This window comes from Schistocerca americana, chromosome 4 (assembly GCF_021461395.2).
Source record: "Schistocerca americana isolate TAMUIC-IGC-003095 chromosome 4, iqSchAmer2.1, whole genome shotgun sequence".
Taxonomy (NCBI): Eukaryota; Metazoa; Arthropoda; class Insecta; order Orthoptera; family Acrididae; genus Schistocerca; species Schistocerca americana.
The window spans coordinates 117,682,996-117,697,833 of record NC_060122.1 but is presented as its reverse complement, the minus strand read 5'-3'; the positions used below and the strand labels follow the sequence as shown (position 1 = coordinate 117,697,833).

Sequence of the window (14,838 nt, the reverse complement as noted above, 5' to 3'; positions counted from 1 at the left end):
TTACAAAACAGTAGCATTCCATGAATTTCAGTATACTTTATTTTATTTTGTAAGTAACATCTTCACTGATAACTGGGTAAATATTTTGAATTTTGACTAAACTGCATGTAACAAATATATCAAAAACGATAATACGCTTCTAGAACATGGGATAATTAGGAACAGAATTGTCAAATGTGAAGAACTAGAGATAATGTCTTCTTTGTCAGACCAAATTATTAAAATGAATATGAAAAGAATTACGCATATTAGGAGAAAACATATACTATCAGCAGTTATGCTTCATTCAATTCAAATATATGCTGGTGGCCAACATCAGAATATGCAGTTATTGTTTGAATTTTACATTGTTATTTTAATTTTCAGCATATCAAGTAAGAATGACACTATTTAATTAAAAACACAGACTGACTAATGCTAAAGAAAGTTGATTTAATGTAAAATTTATTGTTGTACATATGGCAGGACCAACATTATGAAGTTAGGTTATCCAAAAGAGGGAAAATCTTTTTTGATCCTCCTAACAGACGCGAGATGTTACTACAGTAAACTTTAAAAATGGTTTATTATGAGAAAATTGCTACACTTCTCAGTACAACAGTGATGTAATATACAAAACAAAATTAGATACATATTTTAGCAAATACCAGCCCTGGAGTAGTATAGACCTATAGTATTTATGCAGCTAGAAAAATTACATTTCCAAACAACAACAATGAAATAATCAATTCTGTTCCAGAGTCATATTCAGTATACTTAGATTTCAGATGTTTCAATAAAAATGCTGGGATTATGATTCTGCAAGTCAAATGTGATGAAAATTGTACTCTTTCACAATTCCTAACGTACTTTGAGTAATACAAAATTAAGCAATTTATACATCAAACGTGCAAGTCTCATTCTACAAAGTAAAATTAAGAAATAATGGAACGCATACATAATCATACAAATTCAAACAAATTTCAGTAATGCATATTAATACATTATGAGGACTGCTATTAACTGAACAAGACTTCATGGGATGGTTTAAGGACAAGGTAATGCACTAAAACGTGCAAAAGTGATATGTGTAGCTTTTAAACTTGAATTACACAAAACTGTCTATGACGCTAGCAAGTGGCAGTAAAATGTTGCTGAGAGCTTCATGTAACAAAAGTTCTCATTTTTAATTTTATAAAACTAATAAGCTCTATCAGTTTCTCTCATGTAATATATTTCCATGAGTAATGATTGATATAAAATTTTAAATTACACAAGGTATTATATGCAACATCCCTTTTCTATATGGGGAGTAACAGCAATATATATAATTTAAAAAAAATTGGATTTAGAAACTACAGCACAGGTAACAGGCATAAATCTCGAAAAATCGGCATCCAACACATCTTTAGTCCATCTACCTGATAAACTAGAGGAAAAGTAGCTGTATTTCCTTTTTCTGCTGAGAACTAGAAGGCTAAAGAAATTCTTATAGCAAACACAACTAATAGATGGTCAAGCAATATGATGGAATATATCTTTTCTGCAATTCCTTGTCATTTAATGAAATTATGAAAATACTATTGTAAAATATATGTTCATAATTTTATTTAAAAGTTGGGATATGTGTGACCATAAGCTTATTTAATGGCACTTTTCAAGTTCCTTCTCTTGCCCTTTTCGCACCCAGAGACACATTGACAAGAAGAGTTGGGCACGTTTGTTACTGTGATATGTTGTTTCTGGTACTGCAGAACTTCTCCTTAAGGAGAATCAGCCACTCCCTAAAAAAGAAGTAAATTATTGATGAGCTGATTTGTTACATAGCAGTAAGTAGGTAAAAAACCACAGTGACACTTAAGAAAATTTGATTCACAGATACATAATACAGTTCAATGGTGGAATATAAGACAGCTACAATAACAATAAGATGACAGTCAGTGAGTATGAAACTAGTGGATATAAACAGTATAATGACAGTTGCATGCATATTCTCTATGACTGACTTATCTGGAAACTCTGTATATTCATAGAAACATATTTAACATTATTAATAATAATATGATAATGATAATAATAATAATAGTAGTAGTTGTAGTAGTCAGTGTTGTGGTGGTAGATATAAATGAAATATACCAAAGAGGAGACTGAGAGGAAATGAAAGGAATATTCTGAAAAGATAAAAAACTGATGGATCACATGGTAGGATACAAGAAATGAATAATTATTTATGAAAGGATGGAAGTCAACAAAGTAAATTTTTGCAAAATGAGAAAATAACATTTTTTTCCACCTCTTAATGAGAAAAACTTCACATTTCTCATTTTATTTGTCCATGTAAGTATAATGGTTTTATGGGAAGGTTTTTTGTATGCCGAACACAGTGTAATTATAAAAAAATAATAAAATTTTGAAAATTTTCTCGACTTACACCTCTACATAAACAAAAGCACATATTTTAGAAAAAACGTAATAAATAATATTGAATACCCATTAACAATATTTTATTTTCCCTTCTCTTAGAATAAACAAATGACATGAAGAACACATAATATCTGAGTAAGATAATTAGCCAGAAGAACTATTTGTGGGCCAGTGTAGGAGAGACATATGAAAGTCACCTGGTATATATTTCATGCACTTAGTTGAGTCTTTAATTTTATCATGATTGACAGGCAGTTTTTCATCATCATTTACTCTCTCAATTGTCACTACGCATGAGACATCTGTACCAAACTTGTTACTTAGTAGAAAAATGTTTTTTCTTTAAGCCCCCTATGTATTATGAAGCCGTAAGTGTGCATTTGGTGGCTTAGTGATACACAAATTACATGGAACATGCGGTGGTGAAATTTTGTTTTTTTGGACTGTGCAACTGCACACAATTTAAATTCTACTGAGAAGTGTACAGTTTTGACCACCACTTTTTGAAACTTAGCATTTCCTCTGGTGTAACCATGTGAACATTAAATTTACCAGGACTGCAGCATAACATATGATTTCACAAACTTCTGACAGTCATACCATCTATATATCTTTCTGAAAATTTGCTTAACAAGACCAAAATCTCAGTCACACGCTAAGAATGAGTGACGATTGACTGGAAAGCGATAAATTATTTTGTCAAATTTCCCTCAGTCTCTGGGGGCTAGTGAAATCTTATCACGCAGTAGTTCTTGTTCTGACCATCACAGGTATCACTAAAAAGCTGAAGTTCTCTGATATTTGAGGAAACATCCTCACTTAAATATATGAAAAGGGAGGAACACGTTTCATTATTAATTTGGGTTTTCCTTCCTTTGACCTCCTTGGTATAAGGAAAAGATCAGCAATACCAGTGCTGAGATTATGTACTGCAAGCGGTAAACTAGAAATTTGCCTGTAGTAATACATCTCTTGAAAAGGAATGCACAGCAGGTATAAGTTCTGTATGTAATAAAATGAGATACCAATATGGCTGTCACTGCTTTAATGTAGCTGATCAATCTCTCGCATACTCTGCAAAACTTTTAGATTTTCAGCGTGTGCCACATTGCCACATGTTTTGCAGTGTCATTTAACCCTAGAATGGTCGGACGAAAAATAGTTTCAAGAACTGTCAGGCTGGGTATGTGGGACCCAGTAAATAAAATACTTCCAACAAGTGACAAACAGTATATTTACATTAAATGATTAATTTTTATTTTGTTCAAGTAGTGTTAAATGCTATAGTGAGATTACTTTAACTTTCTGAATTACAAAATAACAGTAAAAAACTGAGAAACGCACTTAATTGTAGTACTAAATGTAAGTAAACAGGAAGTACAAGCCAGTTTGATTGAAAGACCAATACAAGTGAGAATAAGTTGTTGAACAAAGAAGCGAAAATTTTGAATTTTCACTATATAAGTGGAAACTGTGAGTATACTGAATAGTTTGTGAGATATCGTCCTCTAAAGTCTTAGATTTTACAAACAGTCGACGCAAATTATTTCAGCATGTACCAAGCATAAGCACACCTTGCAAACTTTGCAAAAATGTTAGTTATGCTGTCCTTGAATGCGTAGCACCTTTCCTGTTTCCCTGATAGTGGATCTTCAACTATTCTTTGTTCTCGGGTGCCGGAGAGGTTAGAGGCAACCCTGGTTGCACACATTGTCAAATGTGGTGTTCTGAGAGACTTTCCTAGGGTTCACACTTATTCTCTTCTGGCTAAAACGTTTTTGTTTCCTTTAAATACAATGGAGACATTGAGAGCTGCAATGTTCAACAACTGAGAAAAGGAACAGAGAAGCTTGCATTGTCCCTCTGGCAACAGTATATTCACCACACATAGCTTCAACGACATCTACACCTCACTTGTTTTGCTGTAGTACGTTATTATATTAAGTTTTCTCTTTTCGCCGCTGTCACTGTTAATTTCATCATCACTGTTCACTGACGAAATAATGAGTACTGAGTGTTTCGTTTCAGTTCATATGAAAGTAATGTGACGTCTTGCTGAAATCCAAACATATTTGAGTACTCTTTTTTACATTTTCTGGATAAAAACTCAACTGGAATTTCAGGCTTATATTTAACGTACCAACAACAGTAACATTCCTTCTTGTAGTACTTTTTTGACGACTGGATAAGAAATAAACCAATTGTCTAGGGTTAGATTCCTGCCAGATCCTTTTACTGGGTCTACATGATGCAAAACAACATCTGCCGAATTACTGCCTCTGTTCGGTCGTTGTGGTTGTGTACCTGCATAGACTTCCAAATGTTTTACATAGCACGTTTTAGAACAAGTCAGGAAGAAAACCACCATCCCTTACTTGACCGGTTTATTAATGACATACATCCTGAACCTGCCCCTTCCTCTGTGTGGAACGAGCATTTCGTCCAAAGTAAAGTTTTCTGACGAAGCAAAATAAGCAGTGAAGTTGGAGACAAACATATCAAGAATGGATCTTATGGCAGCAAGATTATATTGTGGTTTTCTTCCATCCCGCGTCAAACTTGATACGAGTCAAATATAAGAAGTTTTTCAATGACATAATTTCTCGAAATATTTCTATTCCGGTCCCATCTGTATTCCAAAAGACTTCAGTATTCATTTTACCCCCATTCGATGTTCCGGCTAAGTAAAGTGGGCAAAATATCCCTTCAGTTCATCAAAATTTGTAGGCCCAGCCAAATTTGGGTCACTTGTATTTTTGTTTCGAACTGATATTGGTTGATTCAGAAAGTAAACCAAACAACTGATCGTTGAAAAGTAACTCCCACGATTCTAAAGGTGAATGTACATCCGTCGCAGCTCGATTGCTTCCAGGTAAATGCCTGGAAATTGTGTTGTGACGTCTGGTTCGAACGCTTTGGGAGAACAAGTTTTTGTCCATTTAGTTGCTCTGTTCCCTCCTTTATGACAGCGCACAGGTGCGTCAGTTACAGAATTTGTACTTCAATCAACAACAACTAGTTCATCAGTGTGCTGGCAGAAGGCTCAGTATCTTCCTCTTTACCACCATTCATTTCATGATTACTGTTTATTTCCAAGTCTGGATGTACGTCAGTATCGTCTACTTCACTCTCATCATCATTTAAAATTCTGCAAATTTCGCTGTATGAAAGGCTCTCTTGCCATTTTGTATCGTAAACTATTGACAATGATAATTCGGCTTTAGGACATCACAAATCGTTCACATAGTAACTCAATAGCAAAGCCAAAAAAAAAAAAAAAAAAAAATAGAATCGCACTGGCAGAAATCAGTAACGTAAAAAGTCGGGCTGGGTCTGACAGACTAGCGCGCTTTTTTGGAAGACTGCCAGATAATGACTAAACAAAGAAAAATCTCACTCACGACGTGAGCGCCTTCTCTCGGATATTTCAGGAAGCCAGCAACGTACTCAATTCAAATCAGCAATAAAAATGTAAATACAGTGAAACAAAAACTAGTGCTTCTCACAGACACAGCCCGACCGCTATAGGGTTAAAGTAGGACTCTTTAATTGAACAGTGAGCTGTTCACAAACAGCACAAGTATCAATTTGGAATTTAGCATTACGTATAGCAAAGCTGTCTTTTAACATCTTGTAACAGAATGAATATTTCAAGTGAGAGTCTGGAAACTTTTGTTTGAAAGACGATACATCTTTGTAATATCCAGAGCTGAACAAACATATTTAATTTCCCTTGAAAATCAGTGACTGGTGCTTGGAGCAAAGGAACGTATATGCTTTTTAATTTTTCACAATTTCTGTTTAGACTGTGCTGTTGCCTTGTTGACCCCGTCCATTGCCGTCCACTGGCGCTTTTCCGAACAATAATAAAGCCTGTAGTCTTCTCAGTCTCTTCTTAGTTGCAGCATACAGTTGAAGAAACCAATTTTCCCACACTTCCAGGCTTCGGTCTTTATTGATTACATGGTACTTGAAAGATTAAGTGTTTTGTTTATTTGTGAAGGAACATAAGTTGGCTGACTTAAGGTGTTACATAAATAAATGAAAATAAGACCAGGCTCGTCCGTGGCATTCTGAGCATCAGATTTAAGTTCCTTCATTCTCAAACTATACGTCTACACTGAATACGACGTTTTCCACTACTATTATCATTTTCACAAAAAACTGACTCATGTTCTTTCACAAATAAGCGATTGAATTATGAAGTATAATGCTCGCCAGCAAAACTTTCTCTTAAGCCCTATTCTGCTAATGAATGGCAAGTAAATTCAAAACATAATTCTACATTACCTCACTCCCACAGGATTAAAGTGATGTGTTTATATTGTTCTACACTGAAGAGGCAAAGAAACTGGTACGCCTGCCTAATATCGTATGTGGCCGCCGCGAGCACGGGGAAATGCCGCCACGCGACGTGGTGTGGATTCAACTAATGTCTGGAGCAGTGCTGGAGGGAACTGACGCCATGAATCCGGCAGGGTTGTCCGTAAATTCGTAGACGTACGAGGAACACCACGTTGCGAGGCATTCCAGATACGCTCAATAATGTTCGTGTCTGGGGAGTTTGGTGGCCAGCGGAAGTGTTTAAACTCAGAATAGTGTTCCTGGAGCCACTCTATAGCAATTATTGATATGTGGTGTGTCGCATTGTCCTGCTGGAATTGGCCAACTCAGTCGGAATGCGCAATGCACATGAATGGATGCAGATGATCAAACCGGATGCTTACGCAAGTGCCACCTGTTAGAGTCATATCTAGGCGTATCAGGTGTCCAATATCACTCCAACTTCACACGCCCAGAGCCTCTACCAGGTTGAAAAGTCCCCTGCTTATATGCAGGTCCATGGATTCATGAGGTTGTCTCCATACCCTTACATGTCCATCATCTCCATACAGTATGAAACGAGACTCGTCCGACCAGGCAACATGTTTACGTCATCAACAGCCGTATGTCGGTGGTGACGGGCCCAGGCGAGGCGTAAAGCTTTGTTTTGGGCAGTGTTCAACGGTACACGTGCAGGCCTTCGGCTCCGAAACCCCATATCGATGATGTTTCCTTGAATGCTTCGCATGCTGACATTTGTTGATGGTCCAGCATTGAAATGTGCAGCAATTGGCAGACGGGTTGCACTTCTGTCACGTTAAACGATTCTCTTCAGTCGTTGTTGGACCTGTTCTTGTCAGATCTTTTTCCGGCCGCAGCGATGTCGGAGATTTGATGTTTCACCCAATTCCTGATATTCAAAGTACACTTGTGACACTATCGAACGGGAAAATCCCCACTTCATCGCTACCTCTTAGATGCTGTGTCCCATCCCTCTTGTGGCGACTAAGTAACCGGTCTAACATCTGCGGCAAACACTTATTGTCTTATATAGGCGTTGTCGGCTGCAGCGTAGTATTCTGCTTATTTACATATTTCTGCATTTGAGTGAGCTTGCCTATACCATTTTCTTTGCCGCTTCGGTGTAGTTCCAATATAAGGCAAATTAACTGTGGATGGTGAACTTCGAGGTCCTCTTTGTCATCTGTTGGTTTCAGGTGACTTAGTTTGTTCTGCGTTTCTTATCAGTTTGTCTTCTCTCCTTATACAAATCTGACTTAAATAGAAATATTTGCCGGTCTTTTGGCCGAGCGATTCTAGGCGCATCAGTCTGGAACCGGGCGACCGCTATGGTCGCAGGTTCGAATCCTGCCCCGGGCATGGGTGTGTGTGATGTCCTTAGGTTAGTTAGGTTTAAGTAGTTCTAAGTTCTAGGGGACTGATGACCTCAGATGTTAAGTCCCATAATGCTCAGAGCCATTTTTTGGAAATATTTGTGGACAGAGATCATGGAACTTAACTTCTGAGGTCATCAGTCCCCTAGAACTTGGAACTACTGATAGCTAACTAACCTAAGGACATCACACACATCCATGCCCGAGGCAGGATTCGAACCTGCGACCGTAGCGGTCGCATGGTTCCAGACTGTAGCGCCTAGAACCGCTCGGCCACTCCGGCCGGCTGTGGACAGAAAAATCTTAGGTTTCATTGCAGCAGCAGTCAGTCGATGTAAAGGACAGTCAAATGAAAACCGAACACATGTTGCAAAGGGACCATGGAGTGCTTCAATTCGAAGTTGATCACCACACGCGTTAAGACATTTATCCCACTTGGTCGGCCGCTGTCGGATTCACAACCGCACCCACTATTGCACAGCCCCGTCCGACTGAAACCGACACAAAAGTACGTCTTTCTTCAGGTCGCCAAAGATGTGAAAATCACGCAATGAGAGACCACAAGCTGTACAGAGTTGCAGCGTAACCTTCGATTGGAAAGGTTAGGGCGATCATTATCGTGCAACAGAATGATTATGCCCTATAGAATTCTGGGTGTTTTGACTGTACGGCGCTTCGCAGTTTCTGCACAGTGTCTTCATAGTACCGCCCGCTGATTGTGGCTCGAGGAAGAACAGGAGGAAGGAGTAGACTTGGGATTTAATTCTAGACTTTGTTGCAGACAGAACTCAAGACGTATCCGGAGTACCAAAGGGAAGTGTCATAGGACCGTTGCTGTTTACAATATATGTAAATGATCGAGTAGAAAGCGTCGGATGCTCTTTAAGGCTATTCGCAGATGATGCAGTTGTCTATAAAAAAAAGTAGCAACGCCAGAAGATAGTAAAAATTTGCAAAACGACCTGCAGGCTCTGGCAGTTGACCCTGAACGTAAGTAAATATATTATGCATACACAGGAAAAGAAATCCACTACTGTACAGCTACAATATTGATGACGAACACCTGGAGGCAGCATCTACCGTAAAATATCTAGGCGTAACTATCCAGAGTGACCTTAAGTGGAATGACCATACCAAACAGACAGTGGAAAAAGAAGACACCAGACTAAGATTCATCGGAAGAATCTTAAGGAAATGTAACTCACCCGCGAAAGAAGTGGCTTACAACGCGCTTATTCGCCAGAGTCTTGAGTACTGTTCATCTATCTTGGATCCCTATGAGGTAGGGCTGATAGAGGAGATAGAGAATATCCCACGAAGAGCGGCGCGTTTCGTCAGGGGATCGTCTAGCTGGCGATAGAGCGTTACGGAGATGCTAACTAAACTCCGCAGCAGGCGTTGCAAGAGAGGCGTTGTGCATCACGGAGAGATTTACTATCGTCATTTCGTGACAATACTACTTCCCTCCACTTACACCTATATTGAGCAGGAGGAGAAAATTCGAGATATTAGAGCCAACCGACAATCATTCTTCCCACGCACTATTCGCAAGTGGAACAGGTTTGCAGTAATCAGATAGTAGTACCGAAAGTACCCTCCGCCAAACAACATTAGGTGGCTTGAGGAGTATGATGTAGACGATGTAGATGTAGATTATGTTGCAAGGTAACACACTTTCCTGCACTGCCAACCGGACAAAGGCTACGCTTAAGGCATATGGCTGGAAAACTCTGCAATATCCATACAGCCTGCAGCATACACTTGCGATTTTCACATATTTGGCGACCCGAAGAAAGTTGTGAGTTGACTTCGGTTTCAGTCTGATGCGGATGTGCAGTAGTGGGTACGGTTGTGGGTCCATCAGCGGCCGACCACGTTCTTCGAAATAGCAGTTGGTTGTCTCGTCTTCCAGTACGATAAATGTCTTAACGAGTGTGGTTTTTGCTTCTGGATGGAACCATTCCGTGGTGCCATTGTGGTGGGAGTTCGGTCTTCATTTGACTGCCCGACAGAGATCGTTTTACTTACCGCGAAAGCACTGTCATTGCAAAGTGACATCTGTCGAAGACTGAAAGGGCATAGCAGCCTTACAGTCACAGGCAAATTTTAAAATAAACTGTGATTATATCGATTTAAGATTTGTTAGTGATGTGCTGAGATGAGCTAGTTTTTGCTAGTCGATAATGTCTGACACCGTTTTAGTTTATTACAGTTAATCAAATGAAAAGAACAACTCTCCACATTTTAGAAGTGTTTTATAACTTGGTCGTATCAGCGTTAGTGCAACGATGATCTTCGGGGCGGGGAGGGGATGTACGAGGTGTGATCAAAAAGTAAACGAAACTTTCGTTTTCCTGAAATAATTTTTTTTATATTCATCAAGATAGACTTTGTCCCCTTGAATGTAATCCCTCTTAGATCTAACACACGTGCGTCAGCGCTTTTTCTCATCTTGGAAGCATGTCTGAACTCAATTTTCGTTTTGGTGTTGAGCATTGAGATGTGAGCGGGAGCATTATCGCGATGGAATTTCCACAAATGGTTTTGCCATAGTTCGGAACGTTTTTCTTTGGGCCGCTTCACGCAGACGGCACCTGACTTTCAAGTGGTATTCCCTATTGACCGCACGACCACAAAGCAGGATCACATGATGCACCATCCCACTGTAATCGAATAGAAAAGCAGTGAGAGGAACCTTCACATGTGATCGAACCTGTCGAATTTTTTCCGGTCTTTGGTTTCCACGTCATACCTATATACCCATGTTACGTCACCCGTTATACCCTTCTTCAGAGGTTCTGGATTATTGTCGACTTCATTCAATTACTGATCGATGTCTATGCGGCGACCTTTTTGGCCGAAAAAAAAAAAACAGTTCCGAAACAAACTTCGCTGCTACACGTTTCATGCCCGAAACATCCGAAGGAATTGCTTTTTGTGGGCCAAAGTATATGTAAATACCATCGGCAAATTCCCTGGTGGTGATTCAGCAAATTCCAGAACGATTTTCTTCAGTTCTTTCACACTGTCGTCAGTAATTGATGTGCTTAGGGCGTCCAGGGCGACCGCTGTCTTCAATGTTTTCTCGACCCTCATTTAAAAGTTTATAATAATCGTAAATTCTTGTCTTACTCGTAGTAGATTCGCCAAAAGCCACAGTCAACAATCGTATCCCGTGCACCACTTCATTCCATTTTTCAAGCAAACTTTAATGCAAATTCTTTCATGCATCTTTTTCGTGAGTTCGGCATGCACTGGAAAACACGTATATCCTTTAAGACTGTCAACAATAAACCATATATTCAACACAGCTGAAAATGTCAACAAACATGAGGAACATGTGTACGAACATGATACAAAAACGTTTTCAAAATCGGATGAATAAAGCCTGCTAAATTAAAAAATTCACAGTACTTCTTGATCACACCTCGTAAGCGTATGCATATTAGTTTATCGACTACACTGGAAGTATACAAATTTAATTACTGAATATACTTTTCAACATCAACTGTACACTGATAAGCCAATACATATGACCACTGCCCACCGCGAGGTTGGACGCCGCCTGCTGACGTTACGTGCACGAGACGCGCTATGAAAAGTACGTAAGCGCAGCAGAGGCGGATGGGGATCATCCTAGCTAAGATATGGGTTGCAAATGCGGAAATGCACTGAGGTAACAGACCGTCAAAAGACAGGTTACTATTACGAAATTTCTGTGAACGAGTATCTCGAAAACATCAAAGCCGGTCGAATGTGAACGTGCTACTGTTGTGAGCCCCTATGGAAAGAGGTACAAGAACAGCGAAATTACCACTAGGTGCTAAATGGTTGGACGTGCAGGACTCTTCACAGAACGTTGGGTTCGGAAGTTTTCTGTTAAGCATGCGGGTTCCCGGGTTCGATTCCCGGCGGCATCGGGGATTTTCTCTGCCTCGTGATGACTGGGTGTTGTGTGGTGTCCTTAGGTTAGTTAGGTTTAGTAGTTCTAAGTTCTAGGGGACTGATGACCAAAGATGTTAAGTCCCATAGTGCTCAGAGCCATTTGACCATTTGTTAAGCATGATAGACTGTGATCTGTGCCATCTCTGCCGAAGGGGTACAATGCTGGTGCACACACAAATGTTTTGAAGCACACAGTTCAGAGTTGTTGAACATGGAGCTCTGCAGCAGAGCACGTCTACCTATTCACATGTTGACCCAACGACATCGTCAGTTACGATTGCAATGGGGATGGGATCATGGGGATTTGACCTTCGACCAATGGGAATATGTCGACTCTTCGGATGAATCACATTTTTGCTACACTAGGTCGATGGTCGTCTCCGCAAACGCCGTCATCCAGAAGAACGGCGGCTCCAAACGGGCAGCGCACCACTGACGCAGGCTGGCGGGAGCAACGTTATGCTATGGGAGACGCTCTGCTGCGTTTGCACGGTACCTGTCGTAGTAATCGAATACAGCTTCGAACAATCTGCATTGCTTCCCCGATGGCGATGTCATCTTTCAGCAGTCTAACTGTCTGTATCTGGGAGCCGGAGCAGTGCTACAAAGGTTCGAGGAACATTATAGTGAACTCATGTTGATGGCTCGTCGACCATACTCGTCTGATGTAAATCCCAGTGAACCCATCTGGGTCACTATCTGGTGGCATCACTGCGTACGAAAATCAGCGGCCTGTTATTTAAGAGAATTACACGACCTGTGCGTAGACATCTAACACTACGAGGGTCGTTCAATAAGTAATGCACCACATTTTTTTTTCTCGGATTTATTGCTAAGAATGAGAATTTCGTGACAATATGCATCAACATGTCCAATGCCCTATTTTTCTACGTTCTATGGCCGTACGCCAACGTTGTGGAAGAACATGTATTCCTTGCTTGTGGTGGTAAGTTCCTACGGGACCAAACAGCAGAGGCCATTCGTCCCTAGGCCTAGACGCTACTTTAACTTAAACTAACTTACGCTGACAACACACACACCCATGCCCGACGGAGAACTCGAACCTCCGCCGCTCGAACTGTGGCAAGGCGCTTCAGACCGCACAGCTACCCCGCGGGTCATTCTCTTCCGGTAGAGGTACGCGTAGCCACGCTTTCACTGCATGACTGACAGTCTTGTCATCTCCATACTGTAGAGCCAGTTGTCGAGTTGTGATGCGCCGGTCGGCACGAATAATGGCATCCGCACGATTGAGCACGTCTGGAGCAGTGGCTATGACAGGACATCCCGAGCGTGGCTGATCATGGAGCTCTGTATCTGCATTTCCTGAGGCCGTAACTTTCTTTACCCATCGCCCAACTGTACTTCTATCAACTACAGGAACACCATGTTGTTGTTGTGGTCTTCAGTCCAGAGACTGGTTTGATGCAGCTCTCCATGCTACTCTATCCTGTGCAAGCTTCTTCATCTCCCAGTACCTACTGCAGCCTGCATCCTTCTGAATCTGCTTAGTGTCTTCATCTCTTGGTCTCCCTCTACGACTTTTACCCTTCACGCTGCCCTCCAATACTAAACTGGTGATCCCTTGATGCCTCAGAATATGCCCTACCAACAGATCCATCCTTCAAGTCAAGTTGTGCCACAAATTTCTCTTCTCTCCGATCTCTTCAATACCTCCTCATCAGTTATGTGGTCTACCCATATAACCTTCAGCATTCTTCTGTAGCACCCTATTTCGAAAGCTTCTATTCTCTTCTTGTCCAAGCTATTTATCGTCCATGTTTCACTTCCATACATGGCTACACTCCATACAAATACTTTCAGAAACGACTTCCTGAGACTTAAATCTATACTCGATGTTAACCAATTTCTCTTCTTCAGAAACGCTTTCTTTGCCATTGCCTTTGCTTCGACCATAATCAGTTATTTAGCTCCCCCAATTGCAAAACTCCTTTCTACTTTAAGTGTCTCATTTCCTAATCTAATTCCCTCAGCATCACCCGATTCAATTCGACTACATTCCACTATCCTCGTTTTGCTTCTGTTGATTTTCATCTTATATCCTCTTTTCAAGACACTGTCCATTCCGTTCAGCTGCTCTTCCAGGTCCTTTACTGTCTCTGACAGAATTACAATGTCATCGGCGAACCTCAAAGTTTTTGTTTCTTCTCCATGGATTGTAATTCCTACTCCGAATACTTCTTTTGTTTCCTTTACTGCTTGCTCAGTATACAGATTGAATAACATCGGGGAAAGGCTATAACCCTGACTCACTCCCTTCCCAACCACTCTTTCCCTTTCATGTCCTTCGACTCTTATAATTGCCACCTGGTTTCTGTACAAATTGTAAATAGCCTTTCGCTCCCGTATTTTACCCCTGCCACCTTCAGAATTTGAAGGAGAGTATTCCAGTCAACATTATCAAAAGCTTTCTCTAAGTCTACACTCCACAAAAACGTATAGGGTGTGGTGTCACCGCCAGACACCACACTTGCTGGGTGGCAGGCTTGAATCGGCCGCGGTCCGTTAGTATACGTCGAACCCGCGTGTCGCCACTATCAATAATTGCAGACCGAGCGCCGCCACACGGCAGGTCTAGTCTAGGGAGACTCCCTAGCACTCGTCCCAGTTGGACAGCCGACTTTGCTAGCGATGGTTCACTGACTACATACGCTCTCAGTTGCAGAGACGACAGTTTAGCATAGCCTTCGGCTACGTCATTTGCTACGACCTAGCACGTCAGTATAGTTCTTCCCTCTTCACGCCATCCTGT

The 14,838-nt window shown here is 40.7% G+C and overlaps 1 protein-coding gene across 3 annotated transcripts in view; it reads right to left on the bottom strand.

Annotated features, from left to right (window-relative positions):
* Window positions 1-541: 541 nt before the first annotated feature.
* Window positions 542-14,838, bottom strand: part of LOC124612605 (RNA-binding protein Raly-like) — a 395,826-nt gene continuing 381,529 nt past the window's right edge. For all 3 annotated transcript variants that reach the window (XM_047140895.1, XM_047140894.1, XM_047140896.1), the window contains exon 10: window positions 542-1,763. In XM_047140895.1, the coding sequence (XP_046996851.1) occupies window positions 1,743-1,763 (21 nt within the window). In that variant the 3' untranslated portion in view covers window positions 542-1,742. The remainder of the gene's footprint in view (window positions 1,764-14,838) is intronic.